Genomic DNA, 26,075 nt, shown 5'->3' with positions numbered 1-26,075 from the left:
AGTAGCAGGCCGGGAGTGGAGGACTTGGCTCCCGGTCCTGGGTCCACTGCCAGACAACCTAAGGAACTGGCCACACGCTCACTCTCTGTCAAGTGAGAGGATCAGGTTAGTTGATCTTTAAGCTCCTTTTATTTTTCTTTAAAGATTTTATTTATTTATTTGAGAGAGAGAGAGAGCAAGAGCTGGGGGGGGGGGCAGAGGGAGAAGCAGGCTCCCCACTGAGCAGGGAGCCCACCACGATGCAGGGCTCCATCCCAGGACCCGGAGATCATGACCTGAGCCGAAGGCAGATGCTTAACCGACTGAGCCAGCCAGGTGCCCCTTTAAGCCTCTTTTAAACCACTGCTTCCAGGTGCCTGGGTGGCTCAGTCGGTTAAGCATCTGCCTTCGGCTCAGGTCATGATCCCAGGGTCCTGGGATCGAGTCCCACAGCCTGGTCCCTGCTCAGTAGGGAGTCTGCTTCTCCCTCTACCCCTCCCCCCTGCTCGTGATCTCTCTCTCTCTCTAATAAATAAATAAAATCTTTTTAAAAATTTAAAAGTAAAAAAAATAAACCACTGTTTCCCTAAGTGTTGTTTAAAAACCATCTGCATCAGAATCACCCATGGGCTAAATGTCTGCATTCTAACATACTCCTGAGAGGTTTCTCATACACAGTCAAGTTTGAGAACCACTGCCTCGAGTTCCAGTGTTCTATGAATCTGTGTATTCACTAAGCAACCAGGTGTATTCTTAACAGTACTGTAGGTGTTACGAGGATACAGAGTAAAATGAGGCCCCTATCATTAAGGAACTTACCACTTCATTAGAGAAATAAGATTAACATATTTTAAAAAATACCAACAAATGTAAAATCATCTCTAATTAGCATCGAGTCAGTTGTTGAAACTCTTACGTGCTGAAGGAACACCCAGGCGGCCTCGTTGGTGAGGGCTGAGAGGAGAGACAAGAGACGCTGTGTGGGGGTGGGGGTGGGGGAGAGAAGGGAGTGAGCGGGGCCCAGGTGGGCACATAGCTTTGCACAGAGAGAGTGTCAGAGGGGCCCACAAGCCCAGGCACGAGCACAGATGGCCGGGTGGGAAGAGAGCTCTGACCAGCGCAGAAGGTTCCGGCCCGAAGTAGTGGGAACACCTTGCATAGGTAAGGCACAGGGCAGCCAGAATGGAGTCTTCCTCCCCCCATACCCTTCTGCTCGCCTTCCTAAGCCAGAGGCTTGTCGGTTGCCTTTGTCTCCCCATTTCTTTCTCCCTCACCCTGTATCCATTTTCCATGGCCAAGACCTATCGACTTCGCCATCTAAGTATCATCTCTGCTCCATGCTTGTTTCTACCCATCACTGCCTCTCACGGGCTCCTGCTATCAGACTTGACCCCTTCAGGTCCACCCTTCACAGAGCTGCCCCTGCCTGCATCTGACAGAAGCCACAACTCGGACCACTTTCCTTCTCTCCTTAGGACCGTTCAGGTCTTCTTTTTTCCCTTTCCAAGGGCTCCACAGAATCCCTAGAATTCCAGCAAGCACGATTTCACAACCACTGACCTAAAAGGGCAAGTCCAATCCTTACCACGGGTTGTGGTCTTCCATACGCACCCCGAATACCAAGCTCCTTGTAGTTTCCTTCACACACCGCAAAGTTTTCCACTGGCTGTGCCTTTGCTCGTGCCACTCCCTCAACCGTGAATCCCCTTCCTGCTCTGCGCCACTGCCTCTCACACACACACACGACCTCACGTGTGCAGGCACCACACACACACACACACACACGACCTCACGTGTGCAGGCACCACACACACACACACACACACACACGACCTCACGTGTGCAGGCAGTCCCCACACACACACGACCTCACGTGTGCAGGCACCACACACACACACACACACGACCTCACGTGTGCAGGCACCACACACACACACACACACGACCTCACGTGTGCAGGCACCACACACACACACACACACACGACCTCACGTGTGCAGGCAGTCCCCCCACACACACACACACGACCTCACGTGTGCAGGCAGTCCCCACACACACACACACACACGATCTCACGTGTGCAGGCACCACACACACACCCACACACAATCTCACGTGTGCAGGCACCACACACACACACACGACCTCACGTGTGCAGGCAGTCCCCCCCCACACACACACACGACCTCACGTGTGCAGGTACCACACACACACACACACATGATCTCACGTGTGCAGGCACCACACACACACACACACACGATCTCACGTGTGCAGGCACCACACACACACACACACACAATCTCACGTGTGCAGGCACCACACACACACACACACACGATCTAACATGTGCAGGCACCACACACACACACACACACACGATCTAACGTGTGCAGGCACCACACACACACCCACACACAATCTCACGTGTGCAGGCACCACACACACACACACACACGATCTAACGTGTGCAGGCACCACACACACACACACACGATCTCACGTGTGCAGGCACCCCCACACACATACACACATACACACAGAGCCTGACCAACGCCATCCTTGAAGGTAAAACCAATCATTATCTTCCTCAAGGAAGTCTTCTGACAGATAGAAATGCTCAAAAATATTTGGAGAAGTTAATATAGGGCCTAGAAAACTAGGCTGAAGCATTTTATTTACTGCAGTTAATAACAAGAAATCATTGAAGGCGTTACGAAGAACCACGAAATGACCCAAGCAGTGTGGACGATCACTCTGGCAGCAAAATGCCAATTGTATTAGAGCAGAGAGAATCTAGAAGGAGGGCCACCATCTGTGAGTGTTATTTAATTCAGCAAACATTTATTGAAAGAGAGAAGGCAGGAAACTAATCGTAGACTCTCAACAGGTATTTGCTTAATGAAAAGTAATAAATTTATTGAGCAGCTCTGGTAAAAGGCAAAGTGCTAAGTGTTTATAAGCAAACCATAGTCCCTGTCCTCAAGGAGCTTAAAAATATCACTAAGGAAATAAGATGGTCTTCGATTAAGGTAGAATGTGATGGGGGCACCTGGGTGGCTCAGTCGTTAAGCGTCTGCCTTCGGCTCAGGTCATAATCCCGGGGTCCTGGGATCGAGCCCCGCATCGGGCTCCCTGCTCAGCCGGAAGCCTGCTTCTTCTCCCTCTCCCCCTGCTTGTGTTCCCTCTCTCGCTTTGTCTCTCTCTGTCAAATAAATAAATAAAATCTTTAAAAAAAAAAAAAAAAAGGTAGAATGTGATAAATGCTCATGAGAGAGGTATAAGGAAAATGCCATGGTGCTTCAGAGAAATGGGAGATGATTTTCGTTGAGACTCTCAGAGAATGTTCCACAAAGGAGATGGCATCTGAACTGGAACTCTTCAGGAGGAGGCAGGCCTTGAACATGTGGAGGTAGAAGGGAAAGACTGAGGAGAGGGGTCACAGGGACAGAGGAGGCATATTCCCAGGGATTTCTGGGAGCACGGAAGACAGCTTGACCTGACTAGAATAAGTCAAGGGTACAAAACGGAGCAGCCATGGCTGAAAAGATAGGTTAACGCCAGACAGTCAAGAGCACTGGATGCTAAGCTGAGAAATCCATGCTTCATTTTGTAGGCAGTATGTGGAGGTAGCCACTGAAGTTTCATGAGTGAGGAAGAAGGGACGGTATCCCAAAGTCCTGCCTTGGGCATACGATTCAGGCAGTTCTGCAGGACATAGAAGACCCCATACGTGGAAAATGCCAAGCATGGACCTCGCACCCAGAGCCCTGTTCAATAAAAGGTACCTCACTCTGAGAGAGAATGAGCGATGATGCAGCAATGGCCCCGGGATATGTGAGAAGAGTCGGGATCAGAGCATCGACGTCAGCGTCACACAGACCCCTTCCTCCTCTGAGACAGGAAAGAAGGAAGAAGAGATGAGAATGCAAAGAAAAGTTGAAATAAAAAACACAAATGCTTAGGGAAGTTCTATCGGGTGGTCAACATTCTCAATGAGTCAGGTAGCTGTCTGCTAAAAATCAGGGATTCCGACAAGAAGCTGGAGATGCCAGGAAACGAACAGAGGAATAGAAACTCCCCGCTTCTCACGCCCTAAGTCAGGGTGGGTCTGAGTCTTTGTTTTCCAATCTGTTGACTGGGCCCGGCACCCAAACATGATCTCACGCATGGAACCCAACATCAGGGTAAAAACTGAAACCCATATAAAGGAGAGAGAAACCACAGAGAAAGAAGGAAACAAGGCCCAAGGACAGTGTTGGACAAGACCCACAGTGGGCAAGGGGAACAACCAGCAAAGGAGTCAGGAGCATCAGAGGAAAATAAGGGTAAAATTATATTACAGAACCTAACAGAAGAGACAATGTTAACAAATTTGCTGTCTTTTCTATACTATCAATTTTAATGCCTTCGTGAATGCGATACTGAGATATAATAACATGTCAGAAAATAACAAAACCCTTCAACTCTTTCACATTAAAACTTATTACTAGTACATAGATCCCAGTGTCCTGGGATCGAGCCCTACGCCGGGCTCCCTGCTCCCTGCTCCCCGCTCCCTCTACACCACACCCTCACCCCACCGCGCTCGCTCTCTCCACCTCTCAAATAAATAAATAAAATCTTTAAAAAAAATACACAATAACAGGAGTAGAAAGTATGGGTAAAACAAACCAAAATGCTGATTAGAATAATCTCCTTTTGGGCGCCTGGGTGGCTCAGTTGGTTAAGCGACTGCCTTCGGTTCAGGTCATGATCCTGAAGTCCCAGGATCGAGTCCCCACATCGGGCTCCCTGCTCGGCAGGGAGTCTGCTTCTCCCTCTGACCCTCCCCTCTCTCTCTTACTCTCTCTCACAAATAAATAAATTAAATTAAAAGAATAAGCTCCTTTTTATCCTCAATTTCTCCCCCAAAATATTTATGTTGCCCCACAAGTCTCCCTTTAAAAGGTTAAAAATCAGATTCAGGGGTGCCTGAGTTGCTCAGTCAGCTGAGCATCTGACTCTTGATTTCAGCTCAGGTCATGACCTCAGGGTCCTGCGATCAAGTCCCCCATCATGGCAGGCTCTCTGCTCAGTGGGGAGTCTGTTTGAGGATTCTCTCCCTCTGCCCCTCCCCCTGCTCACACACACTCTCTCTCTTTCTCTCAAAGAAATAAATAAATCTAAAAAAAATCAGATTCGGAAGTTTTGGGGATTTTTTTGGAGGTTAGACTTTTAAGCAACACAGCTTGAATGGAAGCATAACAAATATCCATTATTCATTTCTTCCTTCCTCTTGTGACATAGATAGATTCTGATCAAATTATATATAGACTCGTGGTCAAGTGAAAAACTAAATCTGAGGGCTGGCCAAACATATTTCCCCAGGTTCCCTGAGGTGGGGCCATGCTGCCCACTCACCTGCATGAGTTCGTGGCTTTCCAGAAGGTCATTCTCTAGCATCTCCTGGGTAAGGCGCCCCATGGTGCTATAGAATTCATCTGCTGTCTCACAGCATTCTATCTGCCTAGGTAAAGAAAGGACAGAAGAAGAAAATGTTTAGGACCCCCATGCTGTTTATCAGGTATATATTGCAGGTGCAAAAGGATGTGTCGCCTCTTGCCATCAAAGTTAGCAATCAACAAAAATCAAGTTAGCAATCAACAAAAATCACAATCCTAGGCACTTGCCTATGGCTTGGTCATAGTTTGCATGTCCTGGCTTGCAATTCTCTGCTATTCCCAAATAAACCCATTTTTGCTGATTTTTTTTAAAAATCACAATCCTGGTACACAGTCTGCAAAAAAACACCAAAGGCAGCTTAGAGGTACTTATTATAGGGTGAGTTCCTATCTTTCCTATCTGCTCACCAGCCTCACAGCCCCACCTGTGGCATCTTTATTATTTTCCTGTGACACAGTCTACATCTCAGAATGCCCACCACCGATCAGAACTAACAATTAACAAAATTGGGTACTGAAGAACAATTACCCCCTGTAGGGAATCTGGGGCTCTTCATCTGCAAAATGGTGATATCATTGATAGACTGAAACCAAACCATAGAGGTGAAAGATGAGAAATACAAGAACAAGAACTTTTCTGCCTATTTCATCATTCACAGGATGCTTTCACAAACAGAAATGTTTCAGTTCTTCTCCGGGCACCGAAGCCAGCTGGAAATTACACCCTGCTTCTTGCATTTGGTTCTACATGTAAATAAAGAAATCTGTCACCTGGCAACCTATAAGGCAGGTTAGACTTTCATCCTTCGTCTAGAAGGGGAAAAAAAGGAATAGTCTAAAGCAAAGAGCACCGTGGGCAGCTCTTCCCACCCACGGGTCCTGTCCCCGTGCTTTAATAAAACAACCCTTCTGACACAGAAAAACAAACAAATAAGTAAATAAATATGTATTTGAAAATAAAGCAAAAGTACTGTGTGTTTGTATTCTCTATTACAAAGTTCTTTGTACAGTAGGATAATTACACCCACCAACCATAAGACATACACTTTGACATACAGTAATGTCAGGGAATTTCCATGGGGCCATCCAAAAGAAACATGATGATGGAAAAACTTCAGTTTCTGGAGTGCTCTTCAACCCCACTGCCATTAAATGAAATAGACTGTTGAAGTGTTATTACAAAACTACAGAGTGGCATGTGGGCATAATTGAAAAAGTGGTTAAGTTTACCCTGAAGGGTGAGGAAGGGAAATAATGCTTCAGATGAGTTCTGAAAAATATTCTCCAGGCTGACAAAGGAAGAAAAAACTTTCCAAAGACGTGGATGCAGGAGACGGCAGGCCCTTTCCAGGTCCTGCATGGAGCTCCGTGCAAACAAAGGTGGCCAGGAGGCCCGCATGGCCAGAGGGCGACGGCAAGAGGGAGGGTACAGAGCTGCAGACAGCAGAGGGCACGTGCCTGCTGAGCCTCTTCGAGGCAAGAGTCACTGAAAGGCACTTCCCAGGGAGTGTGGGAACAGATGTGCCCTCGGCAAGGTTGGCTGGAGGTCCCGTGGCAAGTGTAGGGTATGACGGGGAGACCAGGGAGGAAACAGCTCGCTGGGCCAGGATGTCATGTGAGGGAGCAAGGCAACGCAGAGCATCAGAGGAGAAAGGATACAGGAGAGACGCCAGGGAAGGTGCGCCGAGAGGCCCCAGCTTACATATTCCCAAAGCACCCGTGGTGTGAGAAGAAGAAATGCCAAGTTGCAGGAGTAAGGGGAACAGAGAGGTCCCACGGATCTGTTGTTCATGATTTTTCCAGTGGGAAGTTTGTGGGGGAGGGATGCAGACACTGGAGTCAGAAAGAGCTAGGATTAAGTCCCAAGCTCTGCGACTAATGAGCTATGTGACCATGAGCTAGTCAATTCACCCTCCTGGGGTAGCTTTCGCACTGGGAAAGGCAGGAGAAGAATCCTGCCTACTTCCCAGGGTTATGCGGAGAACCGAATGAGATCATGTGTTTAAGCTGCCTGACATAACGATGGCACTGTAGGCTCTTGGGTGACCTGTGCTGGCTGCCCTTTCTTTCGCGTAACAAGTGGCATGCTCAAAACACGTAGAAGTGTAGTGAGCAAAGACGCTGAAACATTTAAAGTCCCACCAGTGTGATTCCTATATCCCCTGAACTTCATAAACAATACCTGTTTAGTAACAGTAGATTCACATTACTAAAAGTGCAGATTCTAGGGGCACCTGGCTGGCTCAGTCAGTGGTAGAGCGCATGACTCTGGATCTTGGGGTTGTGGGTTTGAGCCCCATGTTAGTTGTAAAGACTACTTAAAAATAAAATCTTAAATAAGAAAAAAAAGTGCAGATCCTAGAGCCAGGATATCTGGATTCAAAATCAGGCCCTTCCACTTACTGGGTGACCTTGGACAATTCACTTAACTTCTCTGTGGCTCAGTTCCCACATCTGTAAAATGGGGGTGAGAACAGTACCTACCTCATAAAATGATGGCGAGGACTAAATGAGCTAGTTTCACATCTAGAGTGCTTAGAGCAATGCTGGTCCACAGTGTGACATCCCTGGGAGGACCAGACAAATAAATTCTGATCCTACACATAATGGATAGGGGGGAGTAAAACCAGAATCTCTTCTTTTCCTCCTGCCCCATAACTAAGAACTAGCACAAAGGTGACTGAAATGGACTCAGCACAAAGTAAAGTGCTACACTATTTTAATCCCATAAACTAGTTACCCGGTAACTAGCCTATCCCACCCACAGACACTATCAAAGTTCAAAGAGCTTCAGGCATAGAGTAGGTTGGAAATGTAGAACTGCAGAAAGATCTCGTTATTGGGGGGAATGAAAAGATAAGTAAACAGCGTGCCAAATCCCCAGTAGACTCATTTATTTGCCCAGCTCAAAAGCAGTGTACCATAAAACAAAAGCAAAGGAGATAGCTATGTGATGTTTCAAAATATTTATACACAATAATGATTTTCTAAATCCCTGAATTGATAGTTGGTGGATCTTTCTTGCAAGAAAGTATGAAATACTGCAAGTCTCCCAGGAAACAAATCATAAATAAAAAGGCTAGTTAAAAGGTTTTTGAAACAAAATACTGGCAGTGATTTATTAGTTTTCTGACATGTTGTCTATGAGTATCCACTCAAGTCATTTATAGCTCTAGGAAAGAAACATTAAAAACTTCTCTGCCTCTTAACTATAAAAATTTCATCCTAATGTCCCTTCCATTACCCAGAAGGTAGAATTTTAACATAATAGTCATAATATATTAGAGATGGGTGAAAATATCCTCCTTTTTACAGTCCTGCTACTGGTAACAAATGTAAGTAACATCTATGTGGTAATATGTTTGGTAGTAACAGATTTCATCACAGAATTAATGCTTGATGAAAGGAAAGAAGTTCCATGTGTTCTACTATTTTTTTTAAGTAGGATCCACACCCGAAGTGGGGCTTGAACTCACGACCCTGAGATCAAGAGTCGCATGCTCTACCAACTGAGCCAACCAGGTGCCCTCTGTGTGTTCTACTCTTGACTATGTACTAAGCACCACAGAGATACCTTATACATATTATCTCATTTAATTTTATCATGACCCTGAAGGACAGAACTAAATAAATACTAAGGATTCAAAAATCATCCAAATTGTGAATGTTAATCAACAAACCCAGCTACTCCTCTCCGATCTTCCTCTTCTATCTCGTTCCTCGCCCTCTCCATCTTCCCAACTAGAGACTGGGGAGAGGCTGCAGAGTAAACCAGCCAGAACACTAGCACTGAGGAGGAGGAGATCTACAGACCTGGAAAAGCCTGCCCCCTTCCCCAACATAGATTCTATTTGCCCCCCAACAATCAAGAATCAGCCAACTAAGATTTCAGAAGGCTAAAGCAATTCAACTAAGTTCCCAACTTTCTCTATTGCTCCTACTTAAATATAGATGCTTTTCACATTAGAGCACAAAATTGCTTAAGGGCCTCCACACCACGGAACAGAACAAAATGGGGAAATCACTTACTCTCCCAATTTTGCCCAGATGGCCAGCGACACTCTCAAGATGATTTCTGAACCTTCAAAGAAGACTGAATCCCAGATCTTTAAGACTGTATGGTTAGGGAGGCATGTAGCAAAGAGAGTCAGAAACCACTGCATCGTGAAGACATTCGTAAGTGGGGGCTCGTATCCACCTGAAATAAAACAAACACTGTGTTTCTTCAGAATAGATGCTTTGCAAGATATAAAATAGCTTTGTTCAATCATCCATGTCCACCAAATATGTTACATTTCCTGGCTGATTTCTTTAGATCTCTAAATTCTGGTTCTTTCCTCCTTTTTCTCTTTCCTCTTTTTGGAAGAACATAAGTGTGTTTGATTAAAAAAAAATCTCAATAAGGGATTTTCACAAATTCTTTATGATAGTTCAGAAATCTTTTTTTTTAAGATCTTATTTGACAGAGAGAGAGAGAGCGCGCATGCACAACCAAGGGGAGCAGCAGGCAGAGGGAGAGGGAGAAGCAGGGAGCCCAGCCTGGGGCTCGATCCCAGGACCCTGAGATCATGACCTGAGCCAAAGGCAGATGTTTAACTCACTGAGCCACCCAGGCGCCCTGATATTGCATATATCTTAACCTAAAACTTAATTTGTCTCTACCTATTGTGGGGTGCTGAAAATTAAGGAGAATGTTCTCCTCACCAAAAACAGGATAAAAAGAAAGGATTTTAGCCTCTTAAAAGCAGAATCCAATTTTCAAAACCTCATAAAGTCCACTTTTACTCAAATGCTGATGATAAAACATTGCTCATTACTTGTCTACTTCTTAAATTATGCCCAGCTCTCAGACCACAGTGGAATTAAACTAGAAATCATAACAGAAAGAGAGCTGGAAAAGCCTAAAGTATTTGGAGATTAAACAACACGAAATTTTAAAATATTGTGAACTAAACTATACACACAGCTCACACTGAAGTTTCTGAGTTCGCCAAAAACACAGAGCTCCCTCCTACTTCCCCTGATGGCATTAGCTATGTATTTTATGAAACATAAAAATGTAGATATTTAAACTGATCCTCCCTCTGAATTAGACTACGCATTTACCCAAGGATAAGCCAAAAGAGCTCTATTCTCCTGCACTCATTTTCTCTCCTCTTCCTCAAGAACAAAGGAGCATTGTTGTTCAGAGACTTAGAATCTGAGGGCAGTGCTTATGGGCAAGTGCAGGACATTTGGAGGAAAAAGTGGAGCCCAGGAAAGCATGTCTGACATGGGACAGGCAGTGTATCTGGACGCATTATGAAATCCCCACAGGTGCACAATGACACTGCGCAACCAAAGTAAAGGAGATTCAAATGGCTGAGAAGGAAATGCTGACAGACACCCAAGCGTCACTAAAATTTCCAGGGTCCTATAATTACCGATTAGGTCCTCACATCCTTTCATATTTTCCCAGATTTAAATGCACGGGTGGGGAACTGGCAAGCATTTACAGGAAACACAACAGACTTCATTATTCTTCCTGGTACCCTGCACCTAGCCAGGCAAGTGCAGGCAGTGGGTACAACCACAGCTGTGAGCTCGGGCGCTTCAGCAGGCTGGGCGATGCCCACCAGAAAGCAGCGACTTGGGGTCGCTTGCAGAGCAGAGTCTCCATCCCTGCCTCAACCCAGGGCTCCGAAGCTACCTGGAGGTCCCGGGGAGCCCTTCTCCAGAAAGAGCTAAGCCATCCATCTCCAGTAAATCTAAATACCCTTACCATGGATAGATAAAAGGAGCACTGAACATTTTAATCCGAAAGACTGTTGGTTTATCTCCTAGAACTTAAGGAAGATGTGTATTCCTCTCTCCACAGGCTCCATGGTTCAGGGAAAACCACAGTCTGTGCGAAACTGTACTGTTGCTCAGCTTTAAAGAACTCCTGTGGGTTGGTACCAGCTGAGAGCAGTTTAACTAGATGGTAAGACATGGATTCCACTCTTCATCCAGAGTGCACTATATCATTTTAGGTGTCAATCCGGTACTGGTAAAGTATTCGGTTCTTGATGGACTTCCCAACCAGGACCACTCGGAGGTTCAACATGTGGCCCTATGATGTTTTTCAGTTGTGTTTTTGTTCTCTAGCCACCTATTTCATTGCACCAAATGCTCATTAACAGAAATACCTGAAAACAAGTATTTCCGCTCAAGGTTTAGGCTCAGGTGTACTGTGGAATCAGGGAAGTAAAATATTTTCAAAGGTGTAACAGCACTGAATCATCACTACCTCCACTTTCCTTGTTTGCAGTTCTCTGAAGAGTATCCAGGTGCTGAGATAATTCGGGGAGCTTCAGTCTCAAGAGATCTCTGAAGACAGCCATATCCACAGACAAAGCCCGGAGATTATTGACAAAATAGCTTTCAGGGAGTACCTTATCAATAAGGTAAATCATAATCTGAAGAAAAAGATAAAGAGTAAGATTGCTTCCTAAAAACTGGGATCCCCACATGTACTAAATAGAAGGAACATATTCAAAAATGCAGTTAGCCAAAGCACACCATCCTTCCAATGTGTCAATACCGAATGTTCTGGACTTTCAAGGCTCATCTCCATGCCAGGTAAGGAGTGAGTGGCATAATTATTAAAGTAACTCAGACCCATAGTCCACTGCTGTCTAAAGTTTCTAGATGAGCCACTAGATCTGAGTTCAGCCCCTAAGGAGCTGTGCTAGCAAACCCTCAGCCTCACTCAGAAGTGATGAAGCACATGCCCCATCAGCAGCCAGCGGGAATCCCAACACTGGCTCCCTGACGTCAGCAGTTTCACAACCTTCTTATGAAAACCAAGAGCTGAACCATCATAAACCCCCCCAACGAAAGCAAGTCTCGAGATGCACTTAGAATAACCCAGTTAATAGAACTGGGAGCGGCTTTTGATCCACTTTCCTCTCCCAGGTGAATGCAATAAGGGTTTTGTTTGAACACACGGTACTTTCAAAATCTGGATTTCTTTCGTAAGATTGTCTCACAAGTTCTTCAAATTACTACTTTCATTCTTACTTTTTTAATTTGTGTTACCTTTGTTAAGAGGTCAAGAACCACAAGAATGACCCAGCAAAACACAAGAATTCTATATGTCAATCTCTGGTCCTTCCCCTGTCAGCTCATATCCTCTGCTGTGTTCCTCCCTCCCTAGAAGACCACTCCCTCCCCAGAGCACAGGAAAAACAAAATTAAGAATAAAATCATAGCTGGCCCTATATGATGGTCTCACATTTTAATTTTCAGTCTAACACAAAACTCTATTTTCCAAGAAAATTATCTCCCAGACCTGACAAGGGCCCATCTTTCCCTCATCTCTGGCTTGTAATTTCTACTTTTTAGGGCCATTGTTTTGACTAAGTCAATAAGGGCTGGGCCGTACTCTTGAGAGGGTCCCTCTGAGACCTTTATTACAAGACTTGGCAGGTGGAGCTTAGCAATAAAAGGAGTACAGTATATTCCATCTGTGTAGAGAAAGGAGGTCCTGAGTGTAATGTTAGGTATGTCACTCCACCCACTAATATATTTTGAAGACCACACATTAGATCTTAAAAAAAAAAAAGAGGATAAATAATGGCAATAGGGCAAAAATAGTCTCTTCAACAAATGGTGCTGGAACAATTGGACATCCACATGCCAAAAAATAAATCTAGACACAAACCTTACACCTTTCACACAAAAAAAAATTCACTCAAAAGAGATCGCAGACCTAAATGTAAAGTGCAAAACTGTAAATCTCTCAGAAGGTAACAAAGCCTAGATGACCCTGGGAATGGTGATGACTTCTTAGATGCAACAGCAAGGATACGATCCATGAAAGAAATCACTGGTAAGCTAGACTTCAAAATTAAAAACTTCGGTTTTGTTAAAGACAATGTCAAGGGAATGAGAGGGCAAGCCACAGACTGGGAGAAAATATTTGTGAAAGACATAGCTGATAAAAGACTGTTATCCAAAATACACAAAGAATTCTTAAAACTCAAGGTAAAATAATGTGACTAAAAATGGGCCACTTTAACAGGTACTTGGCCAAAGATGTATTCAGATGGGATATAAGTATATGAAAAGATCCTTCACATCATATGTCATCAGGGAAATTCAAATTAAAATGAGATACCACAGCACACAACTATTAGAATGGCCAAAATCTGGAATGTTCACAACCCCAAAAGCTGACAAGGATGTGGAGCAACAGGAACTCTTACACATTGCTGGGGGGAATGCAAAACTGTACAGCCACTATGGGAGACAGTTTGGTGGTTTCTTACAAAACTAAATATACTCTTACCATATCAACCAGCGATCACACTCATTGGTATTTACCCAAAGAAGCTGATAACTCACGTCCACACAAAAACCTGTGCACAGATGTTCATAGCAGCTTTATTCATATTTGCCAAAACTTGGAAGCAACAGAGATGTCCCTCGGTAGGTGAATGGATAAACAAACTATGCACATCCAGACAATGGAGTATTATTCAGCACTAAAAATAAATGAGCCACCAAGCCATGAAAAGACAGGAAGGAACCTTAAATGCATACTACAAAGTGAAAGAAGCCAATCTGAAAAGGCTACATACTATATGATTCCAACCATTATGTGACATTCTGGATAGGGCAAGACTGTAGAGATGGCAAAAAGATCAGTGTTTGCCAGGGTGGAAGGGCAGGGGGGATGACCAGGCAGAGCACAGAGGATTGTTAGGGTAGTAAACACACTCTGTATGAATATTATAACGATAAAGACATGTCACTAAACATTTGTCTAACCCACAGAATGTACAACACCAAGGGTGAATCCTAATGTAAACTATGCACTTTAGGTGATTACGACATGTTGATATAGGTTCATGGAATGTAACAAATGTACCTTTGGTGGGGGATGTTGATAGTGGGGGAAGCTGTACATGTGTGCGGGCAGGAGGCATATGGAAAATCTCTGTACCTTCCTCTCAATTTTGCTGTGAACCTGAAACTGCTCTAAAAAAAATTATGTATTTTTTCTAAAAGTAAATAATGGAGCCTCAATGTTTTAACAAATAGTTTAAAACAGTTACTAAGAAAAAAACAATAAGTGCTAAAAAGCACACAAAATGGTTTACCTACTTCTCAAATAAATTATATATTTGCCTAATATTTAAAACTTGCAGGGGGAAAAACAGCTGCTGAAAAACATTGACCCCCGATATTTTCCTTTGCATCTGAAGTGATTCTTCATGAATCCAATCTTCCTCTGCATATTCAATGTCTAACCACAAGATTCCGAAATGACGATGATGTCATTTCATTTCACAGAGTTCATTTTCTTAGAAGTAGAATATAAATATTCAGTTCCTCAGCTTTATCTCATCTATCTTTTTTATGTGAATTTTTAGTTTCTCAGGGGTTTCTTTCATGATTTGATTGGCATGTATGTCCCCTCCCCCAGATCTCTCCACCTCACTCCTAACCCGAATTGCTTATTCCAACTTTTCAACAGTTCTCATTTTATAGTCACAGAAATTACATCTGAAAAGAAAAAATCGACTAAAGCTGATAGACTGAGTAAAAAAAAGGCTTAATAAAAAATGTTTTAAACTCATGTATTTGATTTGTCACTGGCTCCCCCTCCCCCACTTTATTTGATGAACAAGTAGTTTCAGGGCTGTTTTCCTTAAGTACAGGAATGGAAAAAAGGAAAGGGTGAATACAGATTTAGACTAGGTCAGGCTGGGTTTATAATTAATTCCACCATGATGCACATGAAACCAGGAGGAACATTTGTTTTTCCGTATGACATTAGTCAGTGACTGGGACTATCACTAAGGTATTTACCACAATCAAACATAAGGCTGGGGTTGGGGGAGGCTCTTGAATACCAATCAATACCATCCCACCCATCACAAAGCATTGCAACCAACAGCAGTTTGAGGGTTCAAATATGAATTAGCAACCCCATATTGCCCCAAACTCATAAGGAAGTAGCCATCCTGTGCATGTGAAATGCTTCATTTCTCATAAAGATTATTTCTGGTGACTCACGGACTCACATTCCAATTTATAAGCTTAAATTGCTTGTAACCCATCTCAAAGTGTTTCCAGAATGTTTTTACTAATAAAGCTTCCAGGCATCAAAGATTAAAAGATAATAAAATATAATCCACTTCCATAACCTTTCTCCATGCAAATACCTTCCATCATATACATGCACTCTCAGCTTACCTCCTCCATACCTCCCCCTGTCTATGAAATAGTAAAGCAACCCAATAAGAAGATCCAACCAGAATTAAACATAACTTGTGGAGTAGGCAGCTTCTAACATGACACCCTGTGACTTCCGCCTCTTGGTAGTCACATCCTTATACAAGCCCTTCCCCTTGAGTAAGAGCTGGACCTAGTGACTGGCTTCTAATGAACAGAATATGGCAAAAATGATGGAATGTAACTTCTGATTAGGTCACAAATCTGCAACTTAATCTCTCCTACCTTGCTCACTCTCTTTTACTCTCTTACTCACTCTGAGGGATGCCAGCCACCTTGTTGTAAGATGGAGACATGGCAAAGAACTAAAAAAGGTCTCCAGCCAACAGCCAGCCAGGAACTTAGGACCTTGGTCCAGCCACGTGTGAGGAATTAAGTCTTGCCAACAACCACATGAACTTGGAAGTAAATGCTGTCCCCAACTGAGCCTTCAGATGAGGCTGCAGACCCAGCCAACAGTTTGGGTGCCACAACGATAGGACTTTGAGCCAGCTAAGGTGCACCCAGATTCCTGACTCAAAGAAACTGTGAGGTAAACCATGTTTGCTATTTTAAGTAGCTAATTCGTTACAAGCCATGCATAATTAACACAATTAGTATTCAACTTGCTTTAAAAATGTGATGCTTTATAAATGGGGCCAAAAACATAATCATTCTCCTCACATCTGGCAGCTACATGAGTCCGTCACTTGACCTGGCTTTAACGTGGGGGAAATGCTGTAACGTGGGTCATTACAAAGGTACAGCAAACACCTTGGAAGGGGGTGGGACATCAAGAAAGAGGAATTACAGTTCCAGTATTTCACTCTCAGAAGAATTTCAACTGCTCTCTTCAGAGCCTCATACTCACTTTCAGTGCATCCCCTTCATTGCCTTCCACTACTTCCAGAATTAGAGCGGCCAGGATGTTAAAGCCTTGGCAGTACCCAACACTCTTGTTCCATCGGGCATAGGCCAACAGGACCCGTTTTAACACAACCCTGTCCTGCTCAGCCTCCTGGCCACAGTAAGAACTGCAGCCTGTGCGGTGAAGGTCCTGAAGAAGGCAAACAATATTTTTTTTAAATGGCTCCTTATATTCTCTCCAAAAAATGACTTTAATTATAACTCTGCCTCAGCATTAAACAGAATCAGATTATCAGCATGGATTTTAGTTTTTAAAAATGTTTATGTACCCTATACACATGGGCAAAAACAATTTTTTGAATTTTCTTTTTCCTAATGTTTTCTAATATGCTAAGATACATTTTTTTTTTCCAGTTTTATTGAGATTAGTAGACTTGAACATTGTCAAGGGGAATTTCAGTCAGGCAAATTTTCTGAACTTCTTTATAATTTTCTGTTAAAATTTAAAGTGTTTCCAGAATTAATACAAAAATGACTCAGAATTAACAAAAATTACATTATAGTTCTATATAAATTGACAGTTTAATACTATGTCTCAGATAAAACAAGAGTCATTTCAACACATGTAGGGTAGATACTAACATTATTCCTTTCTCTGAAACACAATGTAATATCCAGCTATCAAAACTCTAAATAATATTAAGGAGAAACCATCCAGATTCCAGCCAGTCTGGGCCTAGGATTCATATCACGGGTCTGAAGGTGATGTGATGTCAAGGCAAACAGTGACAATAAGAACCCATCATTTCCAGTGAGCTACTGAAAAGACATTTTTAAAGAGACAGCACTAATTATCTTTCAAACGAGAGGTTATTAACTGCAAATCTCCCTAAATACTTTCATCATCTTGGAAAGAACGATAGGCTTCTTTGTGCTGTGTTACCTTACTAGCAACACTCACCCTGGATCAGTTAGGTATCCCGAGGTACATGCAGGTGAATGACAGAGGGAAGGGGAAAAAAAGGTCTCCAGTTGCCAGCATTTATTTTAAATCCTTAGCACTGCATCTAAATGGTATGGTAAAAATGTAAATTCCAGCTATGAGCTGTTGTTAGGAAGGCACCTACAAAGAGCCTCCTCTGTGCGGACCAGAAGAATTGAAAGAAAAATTGCCATTGAGTACATATCATATCAGTTCAGGAATCAGTTAATGTTGATGGTGTCAAACTGGATCAAAGAAATAAACCGGCAATATGTAAAAAAAAAAAAAAAAAAAAAAAAGCAAAAATGCAATCTGTACTGTAGAGAGACAGGAAAATCATTCTGTCCAAGACAGAAAAATCTATCCAAATTGTTTTATAAATTTGTGTAAAAAATACAGAAACATCTCTTGCACTTTAATATTTAATGAGGGCAATATATATAATTTAATAACTAAGCAGAGACTATGATTTTCAGGAGCTAATGTCATTTTACTGACACAGCATTCACTTCAATGAGAAAAATGAAAGATGCTCTTAACATGATTGTTATAAAATGTATACCGCTTTAACTCACAACTTAAACAGAGAGAAAATATTTCAAATATGGAATACTTCATCTCTGAGAAATATTCTGAAATCCCAAATAAACAGCTGAAATATGGACAGTGCCCAGGCTTTTAAAACATACAAAATAGAATTTCATCATTGTTTTTAATATTTGTCTGAAACGGACCAAGTTAGGTCACAAAGTATCTCCTTTCAGTTAGTACTTCTTCATGGAAAAAGTATCTTCAAATCTGTCAAAACCTTAACCAAATTTTGGTGGCCAAAATTTATGAGAGACAACTTCCGTTTTAAAACCCCAGCCTAGCGTTACAGTGTAATGAACTCATATAAAATCAAAAGCCATGTGCTAGAGGCTTATGTAAGAGAACAAGAGTGGGATCAAATTGAATCAGCAACCTTGGCTTTTGGCAACAGGCCCTCATCAATTGTAATAATCCCAGTAGGCAAATCACAGCTGCCGCGACAGCTGGCTTGAACCCTTGACCATCTGGTTTTAAGTAGACCCATCAATCTATCTTCATAAATTGGCAGTTAAGAAATTATCAAAGACCCTAATAAGAACCCAATTATTCTAATATGAAATATACTTAACTTTAAATTTCCCAACCTGTAACTTTTATGTAAAAATCCAGCTAACAGCACTGACCCATGCTAAAGAATCAATCTCCTATCAAGTGAGCAAGATAAATAAATAGAATATGAATAGGAACATTTTCTTCTTACTGCCAACATGCAAATTTATGAAAACAAGACATAGTCAAAGTTCTCATTAAAAGGCTGTGAACTAATGGAATAAGAAAGTAGAAAATATACGGACATTCAGACCATAAGGTTTGATCCTCTGTCCAGGGAACATCTGGCTCCTAGAAACCTCCTTTTAAGTCAGGACAACAGGCCAAACTCAGGGGCCTTACCTTGACTATCTGAATTCCCATCGAGTCATCATCAGGATTACTCCTTTCATTGAAAGTGAAGCGCATGGTTTTGTCCCAGTCAATAGCTATACTGTGCAAATAATGATCTGCCAAGGTCAACCAAACCTAAAATATTAAGAGATAAAGGAGAATGCTAACGTAAAATATATAATTTCACCTTTCTTTGTTAAAAAATAGTTATTGCATCTAACAAGAAAATGGGAACTGATCCTAGACCAAATAGAGTCCACAAGTAGAAATCAACTTTTCATTGAAATGTCTGCTATACTGAATTGCACCAATTAGGGTCTTTCATTTATTCTTTCCATTAATATTTGTTGAGTTCCTACTATGCACCAAGCAATGATTCAGCCATTAGGGATATTGTTAAGACAAAAAAAATTTTCAACTCTCATTTCAGTTCACTGGATTAGCTATATTATCTTCTGAGCTTGTTATATTTGGCTCAGAATTGCTCTCTCTACTTGGAAATTCATGGAGAATGGGTCTTTTTTCACCATGAAGCAGACTCTGCCTTTAAATCATCCTTCAATCTCTATCACACACACAAAACTGACAGATGGGGTCCCATAATGAATAACTTTTTTAGAAGAGTCACTGGATATTTTTATTCCTTTGATTACTTTATCCTGAAAAGCTATTTCTGTAAGATTTTTAATGTATATTTTTAGGAATGCCCAATGTTCAAATTCTAGGGGTATTAAGACTAGGTTTATAAATTAATATACTAAGAAAGCATTTCGAGATTTAGCATTTGAACATACTTTAGCAGGAATAACACTGATCAATATCCCCAGCCAGATTTTTCCCCCAAGCATCAGAATCGCATACCTTATATTCAATCTAACAGGAATCCATGTCAACTCAGCCTTCAAAATATATCTAGACTATGACCCCTTTTCTCCATCTCCACTACTGCAACCCTGATTCCCCTCTTACCTGAATTATCCCAAGTCTTCCATTGATCTCCCTGCTTCTGCCCTTGTCCATCATATTATCAAGCCAGAGAGGCCCATTTAAAACATAAGTTTTATCATGTTACTCCCCAGCTCAAAACTTCCCAATGCTTCCCATCTCAGACTGGGCAAAGGTCCTACTATGGCCTATAAGGTCTACATGATCTGCCATCCCCTTACTCCCATCACCTTTACCTCTATGACCCTCTCTCCAATTGCTTTCCCTTTTGTTCACTGTGCTTCAGTCACCCCGGCCTCTTGCTTTTGCTTGCACACTCCTGAGATGCTCTCACTAGAGGGTGTTTCCTCTGTTTGGAGTGCTCTTCCCCCAGGTAGCTGCCTCTCCAGCTGCTCACCTTCATCAGGGCCCCATTCAAATGTCACCTTGCTATTTAAAATTCCACCTCCTTACCTCCATTCCCCCACCCCCACCCGGCTCTCCTCATTTCTTTCTCTGCTTTATTTTTATGCATGGCACTTATCACCATCTGACATACTTTATACTGTACTCATTGTAAACTCCATGAGGACAAAAACCTTGGTCTGTTTTTTTATCCTCCCACTCCTGTATCCTCAGTACCTGGAACAGTACCTGGCACAGAATCGATAATCAATAAATGCTTATTAAATGAATTAATAATGAAGAGAGACAGCTTCCAAATTACTAAATCTAGAATATTCTTTTGGACATTTCAGACATTTTAAAGAGGAACAGAGTGCTGATCCTTTTGTATTTTAGCCCTCTGAATCCTCCTTACCTTTCTCCTCCATTCCTTTGGTATTCCTGTTGATAGTCTGGCAACTGCCTTGAGAGCATCATACCACTAGGAACACAGAAGAAACATTGGCAAAGTGATAATATTGACCTGGATAAGCACTTTTCAACCTTTTTCCTATTTTGACATCCAGAGAGTATGATAAAATTTGTACAGCACACTGAGGTAAACAGAGCTTCTTTCAGCCAGGCTCCAAGGGCTGCCCAACTCCAGCCTTAGGCACTCAATACACCTGGGACCCATGTGCACACACAATGGCTGGGAAGCTCTAGTTCAGAAACAAAAACATGTATTACAGATTCAAAATAATAGATATTCGGTTTTTTAAATTTTTTTTCACACTTGCACCATTAATAGCAAGTACAAAATTTTTTGTTGCAGGTATAAACCCAGGCCACTTGTAGGCTCGTAAGTTAATTTATCTATAATTTTTAAAATGGACTCACCTTATGTGTCAAAGTATACACTAATTGTCCTACTTTGAGAATATATCTTAGTGTACCTTGTAGATACCCCCAAATAAGAGTATTTTCAAAAACCAAAAATAGTTACCTGCTGAAAACCATTTTGACCTAAAGATGGCTCAAGAGTGAACTTCAACTTTGTGTCAACTCCTAAAAGAAAAATATATAACTGTTATTTTGGAAGAAAATAACAAGTTAGATCAAAAATAAAAGTAAAAATTAGCGTGATTCTACTGAATCATCATAAAATTTTAAAACATATTTTTACTAAATTTTAGTCAATTTTGCTAAAATAAAAGGTAATAATACTGATTTCTAAAATAGAAAAATATCCCGGGGCCACTAGAATAGAGCTTATCACATAGAATGGTGGCTTCCACAGTGGTCTGGAGTAGTGTAAAAAAGCCAAAAACATGACACCACAGACTTGGAGTCACTCAGATCCCCCACTCAACTTTGGTTCCTAGTGTCAAACAAATTATTTAACTTGTCTCAGTCTCAATTCTTTTTTTTCTTTTTTGAGAGACAGAGAGGACATGGGGGGGCAGGGGGCAGAGGGAGAGGGAGAGACTCTTACATAGGCTCCATGCCCAGAGCAGAGCCCAGGCGGGGCTGGATCTCAGGACCCTAAGATCATGACCTGAGCCGAGACCAAGAGTCGGTGGCTTAACCGACTGAGCCACCCAGGTGCCCCTCAATTCTTTATCTTTAAAATGAAGATAATATGTATCTCAGTAGATTGTTGTGATGTTTAACTATTAATGACCCAGCAGAGTATAATTAATATTTATGAAACTTAGGAAGAGAATTCTCTACTTACAGAATTTGTTTTCTAAGACATTTGCATGGACTAAGTCTATGAAGGAAACTTCAGTGAAATATTAAAAGTTATAAAAATAATATCACTGTCACACTACATCAAAAACTAATGATATATGGTGATTAACATAATAAAGAAATGAAGAAAAAAAGGAAAAAAATAATATCACTGTCTTCTCACTTGTGGAATAATCCACGTTAACTATCTTATTTGGAGATTTTCATGTTATCTTAAAATTCTGTCATGATACACTTGCTCATTGAAGATAAAACAGTTGGTGTGTTTAATCATAGACTACAAGCTAAAAATATAACTGAGCTCTAATTCCAAGTTGTCTACAACTTTAAATAAACTTCTTTGATTCCAATCCCAAATCTAAGGAAGAGAAGAAAATAAATAGAGAGGGGCGCCTGGGTGGCTCAGTTGTTAAGCATCTGCCTTCAGCTCAGGTCATGATCCCAGGGTCCTGGGATCGAGCCCCGCATCGAGCCCCGCATCGGGCTCCCTGCTCAGCGGGAAGCCTGCTTCTCCCTCTCCTGCTCCACCCTGCTTGTGTTCCCTCTCTGGCTGTCTCTTTCTTTGTCAAATAAATAAAATCTTAAAAAAAAAAAAAAAAGAAAAGAAAAGAAATAGGAGAATATATCAAGACAATGTGTTTATAATATAAAGACTATATGCTATATTCATATTGGGCTTTTATTCAGAATCCCATGTTAGAAGTATGTGCCGTTGTTCCTGAAGTGAAATTACATGACAATTTTTATTCCCATGTAAATTTTATTAAAATAATATAATCAAATCTGAAAATGTTATATGTTCTTTTTCTATAATCTCAAAATCAATTAAATCATATTTCAGGTCACTTTTTTAAAGACTTATTGCTTAAAAGTTCAAGGATCAAGATATACCAAACATTATTAATAGCATTTCAGTTTTACAATTTATGATTGTTAATTATGACAATATGTTTGCTTCTAAGATGTTGATTGCAGAGTAGGCATACTGAAACCCTCCCCACAACTTCCACTGCTTGGGAGTTGGTATGTAGATAGAAACGATCTTCAGAATTTAAAATTACAATAATAAAGTAGACTTGTCCTTTTTAAAAACATATATATATGGAGTCAAGAAGCTGGAAAGAGATGTGTATGATTTGCCCAAGCCCATGACAGTATGCAGATGCCCTTCTTGGGAGTCCTGGAAGAGTACTATGAATACAAGAGTTGGGTCCTAGATTTCTAAAGTCAAGCTGTGGTACAGAATCCCAGGCATCCAATCAATGCCCTGATATGTCTTTTCAAGGCTTCAGGGCCACAAGCATATTCTGCCTAAATAGATTAGATTTCCTTCCCCAAGGGTATATCAAGCACCCCTGCAAATTCTCATCTGAGATGGTTTAAATGAAGTCCTGCCTCAGTGCAGAGCAATGACACAATGGCCACATGATTGCCTCCAGCTGGAGCGAATGATTTAAGGCACTATGAGAAACACTTTGTTGTAAGGCTGCTGTCCAGATGCGGGGTGCTGAACGGAGGAGCATATCGTCATGACTTTTGCTTTATTGTAACAAAGGCAAGAGAATTCGGTCCCGCGCTGACTTATTTCAACTGACCTAAAAGCTCTGGATTCCCTGTCTGTATGACCGAATATGCTCCCTTGGCCTTTTCAGAGCACCTGCTGGGCATCCGGTGCTGAAAACCGGCTGGGGTTAGTCTAAACTATTTTCTCATGATCTAAAATGAGTCACAGGATTTAACTGGAATTGATCATTCACCACCTGCATGCGATTGCTGAAATCAGGTCATTTTCTCCTCTTTTCTTCTAACTAAGGGAGGGGAGAAGGTTTATGTTTCATCTGCTAGTCACGGCTGTTCCGGATTCAGAAATACAAAACACTTTTAACGTGGGAAGGAGACTTTTTTAAGGGTAAAGGAAGATGGTGAATAAATACTACAGTCTCTGCAATTAGACACTTCCTTGGGGAGAAAAACAAAGAAACCACAAGGTTCGTAAAGGCAGTCACGCGTTCCACCCTTTACGGTTCCGCGCCTTGTCAGATTCTCTCCAGCAGCCTCAGGATAGCAGGTCCCCGATGGCGCTGGGAGGCAGGGGCTGGAGAAGGACAAACTCGCCTGGAACCCCGCTGGTGCCACGCTGGGGACAAGCGAGCGGCGCTAAGCACCGATGAGAGTGCAGCCGGCTCCCTCTGCGGCCACCCCTTGCCAGAAAGCTCTCTGCCCAGGCGCCCGCGCCAGAGCCGGGCCCATAAAACCCCAGGGACGGATGCTGGGTGGTGGAGCAGACGCGGAGTTATGCAGCCTAGAGAAGAAGGGATGTGTAAACACAAGCTAGCGGCATAAAGGGCCTAGCCTAGCACGCAAGGACTTTGGCTCTAAGAAAGAACCTCTACTTGCAAGAGTGTTTCCTACCCGCTCCCCACACGGACACACAAATTAAGAGGCTCCAGGCGAGCTGACCCTGGCACGCCGCACAGACCCTCAGGAAAATGCACCCGATTTTTCCTTCGCAGCCGCTGCCTTCCCCTCCGTCCCCAAGTATCAAACCTGTGCCTTTCTCCACCTCACACACCTCTTTCAAGATCTGGCTTCCTGTGAGCCCGCAGCACAATTGGTTGCGCGGCCTCTGGTGGCCTGGGTAGCCGCCCGCACTGCCACACCACGCGCACAAGGCCGAGCGCACCGCTCGTCAGTGGCTCCTGGCACAAACAGGGCTAGACCACGCACAGGCCGCGGGGTCGGGACCCTCCGGCAGGAGCCGGCGGCAGCGGGTCCTCCCAGCCTTGGGAGGCCGCTGCCCGCGCCCAGGCCTTCGTCCGCTCTCTTCCCTCCCAGACCGACTCAGCCCCGCCTGCGCGGAGCCGCGGTACCCCGCACCGAGCGGCCCGCGAGCGCTCCCCGGCCTAGGCGGAGTCCAGCTGAGGCAGAGACACCAGCTCCGGGCGCCACGCTACTTTCCAGTGCCCCATCTGCAGCCCCGGGTCCTCACCCGGCTCCAGGGTGCAGAGCAGCCGGGGCGCGGTCCGAGAAATGCAGCTGCGCTTTTTGAGCACATTGCTCAGGATGGTGCCCACGCCTCCGCCGCCGCCGCCGCCGCCACCCTGCCGCTTCAGGCATCTCCCTCCGCGCCTCAGGGAGCCGGTCAGCTTGTCCTGCCGCATTCGAGAGCGCCCCGGGCTCCGGCGCGGCCACCGTCCGCCTGGGTCCCCGCTGCCCCGCCGGCGTAGCCGCTTCTCGTGCCGGACTTGGCGAGTCCACTTAGTCGAGGGCCCCTCCGGAGCAGCGAATGTGCGGCCGGCGGTCGGGGGTACCGCTGGAGCCGCCGAGCGCGGGGCGGTCGGCAGGCATCTGCACTGCGGAGCCTGCACGGCTGAGGCAGGAGTGGGCTTGGGGCGGGGAAGAGGGCGGGAGCGAGCGAGCGCGCGGGAGACGAAGGCGGTACTCCCGCCCCCAATCCCGGCATCACTGTGCGCAGGCGGGGCGGCCCTAGCTCCCCAGCGCCCGGCGGGCTCCTGCCACCTGCGCCCCGGCGTGGCAGAGCGGCGGAGCCTGGAACCCCCGGAGCCTGGGAACTGGAGAGCGGCCGGGTGAACAACTGCGCCCGGGGACCAGAAGCAGCGGGAGATTTCTGTGCTTTTCCCAAGATCTGGGAGGGGCTGGGGAGGCGGGGGGGGGGGGGGGAGTCTCACGTGCAGAACATCAGAGAGATGCAAGTGCCCACCTAACCAAACAGCGTCAGAAGGGACAGTTAGCAGACCGAAGGACGAATCTGAAGCGTGGCAGAGAAGCTGGCAGATGGTGAAGCACAAGCTTCATCCCAAATTGAGTTAAACTCTTTCGTAGCAGCTCAGAGAGGCATGGAAAACACGAAAAAAATAATAATACTGGTTGTTTCTCTTGGAAGAATAAGACTTCAAGAAAAAAAGTGTTCACATTTAAAAGCAGTGTTTTTTTAAAGTGCTTCCTCATCTCTCCAGCCGGAGACTTAAGTAGTTTAGAACCATTAACTATCATTACTGTTTAAA

General features: G+C 43.6%; 1 protein-coding gene across 3 annotated transcripts in view; it reads right to left on the bottom strand.

The window, feature by feature from the left end:
• Positions 1-26,075, bottom strand: part of TBC1D30 (TBC1 domain family member 30) — a 79,418-nt gene that overhangs the window by 14,688 nt on the left and 38,655 nt on the right. The window contains exons 1-8 of one of the 3 annotated variants that reach the window (XM_036094125.2): positions 25,040-25,425; positions 21,302-21,363; positions 20,732-20,797; positions 18,997-19,122; positions 16,537-16,722; positions 11,692-11,860; positions 9,453-9,621; positions 5,383-5,488 (exon numbers count right to left, since the gene is read on the bottom strand). In XM_036094125.2, coding sequence (XP_035950018.1) covers positions 5,383-5,488; positions 9,453-9,621; positions 11,692-11,860; positions 16,537-16,722; positions 18,997-19,122; positions 20,732-20,797; positions 21,302-21,363; positions 25,040-25,211 — 1,056 coding nt within the window. In that variant the 5' untranslated portion in view covers positions 25,212-25,425. Of the gene's footprint in view, positions 1-5,382; positions 5,489-9,452; positions 9,622-11,691; positions 11,861-16,536; positions 16,723-18,996; positions 19,123-20,731; positions 20,798-21,301; positions 21,364-24,622; positions 24,775-25,039; positions 25,426-26,075 lie in introns of those variants that run through there. The other 2 variants (XM_078076226.1, XM_036094119.2) reach the window with 2 other exon arrangements.

The sequence above is a fragment of the Halichoerus grypus genome, chromosome 6 (genome assembly GCF_964656455.1).
Source record: "Halichoerus grypus chromosome 6, mHalGry1.hap1.1, whole genome shotgun sequence".
Taxonomy (NCBI): domain Eukaryota; kingdom Metazoa; phylum Chordata; class Mammalia; order Carnivora; family Phocidae; genus Halichoerus; species Halichoerus grypus.
Note: the sequence above shows the minus strand (reverse complement) of the source record. Positions and strands in the feature narration are given on the sequence as shown.